The sequence below is a fragment of the Fukomys damarensis genome, unplaced genomic scaffold (assembly GCF_012274545.1).
Source record: "Fukomys damarensis isolate Sample0158 unplaced genomic scaffold, DMR_v1.0_HiC HiC_scaffold_11, whole genome shotgun sequence".
Taxonomy (NCBI): Eukaryota; Metazoa; Chordata; class Mammalia; order Rodentia; family Bathyergidae; genus Fukomys; species Fukomys damarensis.
This window is the reverse complement of record NW_022900923.1, coordinates 48,540,644-48,547,946: the sequence shown is the minus strand read 5'-3', so window position 1 is coordinate 48,547,946 and position 7,303 is coordinate 48,540,644. Positions and strand designations below refer to the sequence as shown.

The following is a 7,303-nucleotide window of genomic DNA, read 5'->3' as shown; positions in this document are numbered from 1 at the left end:
GGTGCCAAACAATCTTCCTCTCTATGCCCTGGTGCCACCATCCACTGATGGGGCATGGACAGGGCTCCCCCAAAGGGTGCGACGGGGACGAGGCACAGGTGGGGAAACCGAGGTCGGGCGCGCTGTGGCTGCCCCAGAGGTTAACTGCCTGTATTATAAGGACTCGGCCAGCGTGCAGGGGGTGACCCCGAATGCCATCGAACTACACTGAAAGTAACTAAATACGGAGAAAGACACTGCCGAGAGCCGTGGGGTTACTGTGCTCCGAGCGAGGGCTTCAGGAGGGATCCAGGGCCACGCGTCACTGATCGCAGTAATAAATCTTTCACGTGAACACTGCCAGGGGCCGCGGACGCCCCATCGATCACAACTGTTATGGCCGTTTCTGTCGAACAGAAGTGTGCCACGGTGTCCTCCAGCACCCGTGCACCCCGTGAGGGTCTGCCCAGCTCCCGCCTCTTCCCCAAAGCCAAAAAGACCCCGAAAGGGAGGCGTTTCGGCTGCCGGTGGCGCGGGAGAGGCTGACCGGAGCGAGCGGGGCAGCCCCGGCGGCGTGGCCCTGGAGATAGTCAGAGGGTAAATTCTCAGCAGAAGGGCGACACGGAAGCGTTTTCACACTTTTCCCTACCTAGGAAGAAGTCAGCCGGGCAGGCGAGCTGGCACTTGAGCTGGCACTTTCCTGATAGCCCAGCACTCCAGGAGGCTGAGGCGGGAGGCTCACAAGTTTGAGCCCAGCCTCGTCAATTTAGTGACGGCGAGATCCTGTCTGAAAATTTAAAAAGGGCTGAGGGTGTACCTCGGTGCAGAGGACCTTCATTCAATTCCTGTACAGTACTGGGTGGGGAGGGGGGACAGTTGAGGAAAGTGCGTTGGGTTTGGGAAAGTCCCGGAGAGAAGGCTGGGATGGCTCAGCAGTTATCCCTAGGCCACTCCTCTTGCAGGTTTTGGTCTGGGGTTGAGGTTCAAAAGGGTACAGCAATGTGGGGCGAAGCCTGAAGCATCTGGAACTTTTGTCAGTTTGAAAAGTCGAGTGCAGTGTTTTTACTGTAGGAAGTAATTTCGCTCAGAATCACGATACTGGTAGCGAGGAGCCTCCCTTCCTGCCAGTTGGTGTGCGGCGTGTTGGTTTGTGTCCCAGAGCAGATCTAACCCTAGGATGGTGTGGACACGCTTGATTTCCGCAGCCCCGACGGTCACACAACTGTCACTTTCAGCAGTGGGCACAGAAGCCCGCTGAGCAGGGTACCTTCAGTTCACAGGGAAATAGCTGGGAAAGGTGTGCACGCAAGAAAAGTTCCCTAGGCAGAGTACCTACCTGCTGAATTTGACAAGGGAGCACTGACGCTTTCAACACCGATTCAAAATAACTTTTTGTGTGTGGTATTGGAGATTGAACTCAGGGTCTTCATACTGAACTACACATTCTAAGTGCATCTATTTACTTACTTTTTATTTTGAGACAAGAGTCTCACTAACTCGCTGTGTAGCCCAGACCGGACTCCATCTTGTAATCTTCCTGCCTCAGCCTCCCAGAGTGCTGGCGTGACAGGCATGCACTAACACTTATCATTTCCCCCCCAAGAATTGTAAATGCTTCTGTCTCTATGACTAGTGTTTTTCTTCATTGCACGTGTCCCTATGTAAAGAATCGGGCATCCTTCCAGTTTCACATTCCAAATAGCCAGGTGCTGTGACTTCTAAACACCAGCTCAAGTGCTTTCTGAAAGATGTAAGGCTCTGAATAGAAAGCCAGGGAATGATCAGCTGGAAACAACAACAATAATTCATAGTTACTATTTTTTATACTGGGGATCAAGCCCGAGCCCTTGCACTTTTGAGGCAGGTGCTGGAACCACTGAGCTAAATCCCCAGACCTATTTTGTTTTTTTAAATAGGGTCTCACTATAGTCCAGGCTGGCCTTGAACTCACTGTGTAGCCCAGGCTGGCCTCCAACACTCAGTGATTCTCCTGCCTCAGCCTCCCAAGTGCTGGGATCACAGGCATGTGCCACCATGCCCGGCTGGAACTTACTATTTTGAATTATGCATAAAAACTGTGATCCAAACCAGTGTCTTTCTCTCCTCTTCCAGGTGTGGTTCCAGAACAGGCGTGCCAAATCCCGGAGACAGAGCGGGAAATCCTTTCAGTCCACAGATAGGCGGGAGCTTTTCCTCCACCACTCAGTTCCTGATGCTGAGGCCAAGTGTTTGAAGCCGCAGCCGTCTCTTGAGCTGGATGGGAACTGCCTGCCGGATCCCACCTGGGCTGGAGCGGGGGGCTCTGACTGTAGCTCCCAAGCCCAGAATTTCGAAACCTGTTCCACCTTCTCTGAAGAAGTCGGTTCAAAGTTGGACTCATGGGAGGAGCATATCTTTTCTGCTTTTGGTAACTTTTGAGAATTCTGAGAGCATTCACAATAAGCTCAGGAGAGTGGTCACAGCCAGAAGACGTGAAGGCACTGCCCCACCTGGCTTCCCGTCAGGACAGGTCCTTACTGACCTTGACTGGTGGACAGCCATCTCTCACAGTTCAAGCTTCCTCATATGCCACTGACCCCCATAGGTCTCTGTAGCCACCTCCTGCCACCCAGGAGCTCTGGCGTTCAGTTGTGCCTGTCTGTCTCCAGGTCTGCATGTTGAATTTGGTCTGTGTCCCTATGCCCACTTGCTAGATCTATGTGATGTTTTTTTTTTTGCATTGGTCATTCAGAACTCATGATTTTCTTCACAAGAACCCTTTGGCTCCACTCAGTTTCTCTTTGTGCCTGACAGCTGCTGTCTTCTCATAGTCTCACCAAGGCTTATAACCTTAACTCACTCTAACCCATGTCACAGAGATTTCTTTTTTATTTAAATTTATTTTTAATTTTTATTAGGGCATGTTTGCAGTATATAATGATTATATTCATCATGGGGAGTTGGTACATGTACCGAACACATCTTAATTCTTTTTATTTCCCCTTCTCCTCCCTGCCTCCCTTTCCTCTTGTTTTTTCAAAATGAGTTTTTTAATTGACAAGTAAACATAGTATATATTTGTGGCATACATGATGTGTGGATGTATGTATACACTGTGAAATGGCTAAATTGAGCCACTAACATGCATTACTTCACATGCTTATTTTTTGGGATGAGAACCTAAAGTGTATCTTAGCCCTTTTCAAGTATGTAACATGTTAACTGTAGTCTTGGTATGCAGTAGATCACTCAAACATATTCTCCTAACTGAAGTTCTGTGTCCCTGGGCCAGCATCTCCCAATCTCCATTGTTTTCATTTGGTGGATCATCTTCATACTCAGTCATGACCAGCTGACTGGAATGACAGACTCCAGGCTGTTTGAAGAGCCCCTTTGCCTTGAGCTATCACTTTAACAGAGTTGCTCTTTGGAAGTCTGTAGTGGCCTCTAGTTGCTGTCAGACCACCACACCTTCCAGATAGCTGGTGTCATCTTTAACTCACAGGACAGCTGTGTGGATCTTAGGGTTTCCCTGTGTATAGCGTGTGCCTCTGTCTCAGAGTGATTTCTATGAGTTTGGGACCAAACTAATGCCTCTTTCAGATCACTTGAGACCCACCCCTTTCCCTTTCTGTGGCTTGAAATCTTAACTTACCCTGAGTTTTGTGTCTGTTGCTTTGATCAGTCAACATTACCCTTAGCACCTGGTCCTGTATTTCCTATGCCGCTTGCGTGGATTATTAAATGTTTTCCGCAAATGTCTTGATGCATGTCTTTTCTTTTTTGTTTCTTTTTTTGGATACCAGGGATCGAACTTGGGACCTTGCACTAGCAAGGCAGGTGGTGGAACCACTGAGCTAAATCCCTGGCCCTTGATGTACTTCTATTTAAGTGAGTCCTGTCCTCTGGGCAGCTCTCAGCACCTTGCATCACTCAGCGGCTGTTCTTGCCTAATTATATGGCCATGAGAATGTCTCTGAAGGAGAAGCCTCTGGGCTGGGGTAGCTCAGAGGTGGAGCACATGCCTGCCCTATGTTCAGCTCTAGGTTTGATCCTTAGTACCACAAACAAACAAAAGAAGAGATTTCTTCATATGTAGTTTTCAGCCAGTGATCAATATGTCATCATGTCACTGCCTTTGAGAACTTTTACTTGGTTAAAAGCATATTTTGTCTAAATTTAAGTGACATTTCTGAGTGTTTTCATTTTGGCAGACTTCTCTTTCCCAATTTAAAATTCTTAGTGTTTGTAAATGATTTGCTAAATTGGATGTGGTGGCACACGCCTGTAATCTCAGCACTCCGCAGACACCTAATTTGGTGACTTAATGAGACCCTGTATCAAAATAAAATTTTTTTTAAAAACTGGGGATGTATGTAGCTCAGTGAAATGCTACAGATTCAACAACAGCACTACTGAAATTTAAAAATGTCTAAATTAGCCTAAGATCAATTACAATATCAGGATCAATTATGTTGCTATATTAATTACCCTCAGATCAGTTACAATATCAAGATCAGTTACATTGACATATTAAGGTTTCAAATGCTTCGGGGCAGGGGAAACAGATGCCCGCAGGTGAAATTTTTTTGCAAACTGTGTCACTAGTGATGAGATGGAGCCCAAGGCCTGTGAAAGTACTCGGCTCGAAACTGCACTTTCACAAAGCAGGCTCTGGGGAAGCCAGGCTGAGGGCCTGGACGTCCTGTCTTCGTGGTGAGGCAGAACTAGGCTGTATGCCAGATTACACGTGTCCTAATTTTCAGAGATATTCAAGTGTTTGTACTTTGCAGAGTAGCAAAGCCACTATTAAACGCAACCAAACTGGGCATGGTGGCACACGCCTGTAATCCAGCACTAGGGAGGCTGAGGCAGGAGGATCGCTGTGTGTTCGAGACCAGCTTGGGCTACATAGTGAGTTCCAGGTCAGTCTCAACTACATAGTGAGACTCTGTCTTAAAAAACCAAAAAAAAGAGAAAGGGCTGGGGATTTAGCTCAGTGGTTCTGCCGACTGCCTCACAAGCAAAAGGACCAGAGTTTGATCTCTGGTACCAAAAAAAAAAAAGCAACCAAGGACCATGGTTCAGGCTTTTGTAGTAAATTGCACCTCTGAACTCTGAAAACAGACCAAAGCCAAAGTGAGGTGCTAAATGTGAGTATGGTGTCAGTGTTTCCCAAGCACAGGGCTCAGGGTCCAGCATGGAGTGGCTGGCCCATTTGAGCTGGTGTCACGTCTGCATCAGTGCTTATGCACAGTGACACAGATAGGCTCAGCAGACTGAAATGTTTGTCACCTTTAAACTTCTGGTCCACTAAGGATCACATTAAAAAGTATATCTTGTGATTAGTTTACCAAGTGCATTATTGCGTTACATTATATTCTCTTTTCTCAAGTGAACAATTTAAGATCCAGATATGTAAATCCTATTGTGTTGTTTGTGGCACTGAAAACGGCCCAAGGGCTCACTCATGCTTGGTCAATGCTCCACGTTGAGCTGCATCCCCAGCCCCTCACTCTTGAGGAATGGTGTTGCTAAATTGCCAAAAGTTAGGTGTAAACTTTCCATCCTGCTTCAGCCTCCAGAGAAGCCGGGGTTAACAGACATGCAGCACTGCACCCAGCTCTATTGTCACATTTTTAATCTTTAAAAATTATGGCTCCTCTAAGAAAAAAGCTGGTGTGTACATCTCTCCAATTCTGAGAGCCCAAACTGCTAAATGTGTGCCAGGTATTATGTGTTTGATCCTCATACCTCTGTATCAGAGACTGTTATAATTTTTATTTTTTATTTTCTTTGAGACAGGGTCTCACGATGTAGTTCAGACTGACCTGGAACTCATTATGTAGCCCAGGCTGGTCTCGAACTCACAGTGATCCTCCTGCCTCAGCCTCCCTAGTGCTGGGATTACAGGCGTGTGCCATCACACCCGGCTTCTCTCTTTTATTTTTTGTACCTGGGATCGAACTCAGGTCCTTGTGCTTGCAAGGCAGGCAGCGGACCTGCTGAGCTAAATCCCTGGCCCAAAGAATATTTATTTATTTCTTTTTTTGGGTACCGGGGATTGAACTTGGGTCCTTGTGCTTGCAAGGCAGGCCACCAAACCGCTGAGCTAAATCCCCAACCCCTCGGCTTCTCATTTTTAATATAAAAATTTATTTTTTTTGGTTTAGCTTTTATATCCATGACATGTGTTTCAACAACACACATACAGTTACTGAAATTGTTTAGTTCATCTCATCTATTTAATATACATTACGTACCATAGGAAAAGATAAATAGAGTTAAATACAGAAGGTAAGTAAATCATATTATGTCCTCAAACCTGTTTGATAGTGACATATAAAGAAACTTGTTCCAAGTAATAATTCTTACATAATGTACAGAGAAAAGATCACATTAACACCTCTACATGGTTCAATACAAATACTCTCTAAGAGAGCTTTTCTTTTTTGAGACAGGGTCTCACTATGTAGTCCAGGCTAGCCTTTAACTCATGGCGGTCCTCTTCCTTCAGCCTCTAGTGCTGGAATTACAGGCATGTACCACCAGGTCCAGCTTCTAGTAACATCTTTTTATTTTGTTTTTTTTGTTTTTTTGGTACCGGGGATGGAACTCAGGACCTTGCACTTGAGAAGCACGTGGTGGAACCACTGAGCTAAATTCCTGGCCCATTATCTTTTTATATTGGAAGTGATGATTAATATGTTCAAGCTTATTAAATATATTCTTGGGGCAGAGATTTAGCTCAGTGGTTCTGCCACCTGCCTTGCAAGTACAAGGTCCCAAGTTTGATCCCCGGTACAAAAAAAACACACATATTTTCTTGTTTTGTTTTTGGTACTGGGGATCAAACTCGGGAACTTGCGCTTGCAAGGCAGGTGGCAGAACCACTGAGCTAAATCCCTGGCCATATATATTCTTAAAGTTTTATACCACTTTGGAAACAAAGTCAGTATGCTAAGCAGGCCACTGAACCGCTAAGCTAAATCCCCGGCCCTCCCCAGCTCTTTTTAAATTTTTTCTTTTGAGATAGGGTCTCACTGAGTTATCCAGGCTGGATTGGAATTTGGGATTCTCCTGGCTCAGCCTCCAGAGTGCTGGGATTACAGGAATACATCATAACACTTGGCTAAGCTGGGTTTCTTTTTGTTTTTTGTTTTTCAATTCTTATCCCAGAAACCAAAATTGGGCAGCAGGCTTCATACAAGATACACAGTTTAGGGCTGGGGATTTGGCTTAGTGGTTCCGCTGCCTGCCTTGCAAGTGGCAAGGGCCTGAGTTCAATCCCCAGTACAAAAAAAAAAAAAAAAAAAAAAAAAACAAAGTTTAAAATTGGGCAAAA

The 7,303-nt window shown here is 45.8% G+C and overlaps 1 protein-coding gene across 1 annotated transcript in view; it reads right to left on the bottom strand.

Annotated features, from left to right (window-relative positions):
* Acbd3 (acyl-CoA binding domain containing 3) overlaps positions 1-2,520 on the bottom strand; it is a 60,738-nt gene extending 58,218 nt beyond the window's left edge. Inside the window, exons 1-3 of the mRNA XM_010613236.2 lie at positions 2,501-2,520; positions 1,074-1,246; positions 629-736 (exon numbers count right to left, since the gene is read on the bottom strand). Of these exons, the coding sequence (XP_010611538.1) occupies positions 629-736; positions 1,074-1,246; positions 2,501-2,520 (301 nt within the window). The remainder of the gene's footprint in view (positions 1-628; positions 737-1,073; positions 1,247-2,500) is intronic.
* Between the last annotated feature and the right edge of the window lie 4,783 nt (positions 2,521-7,303).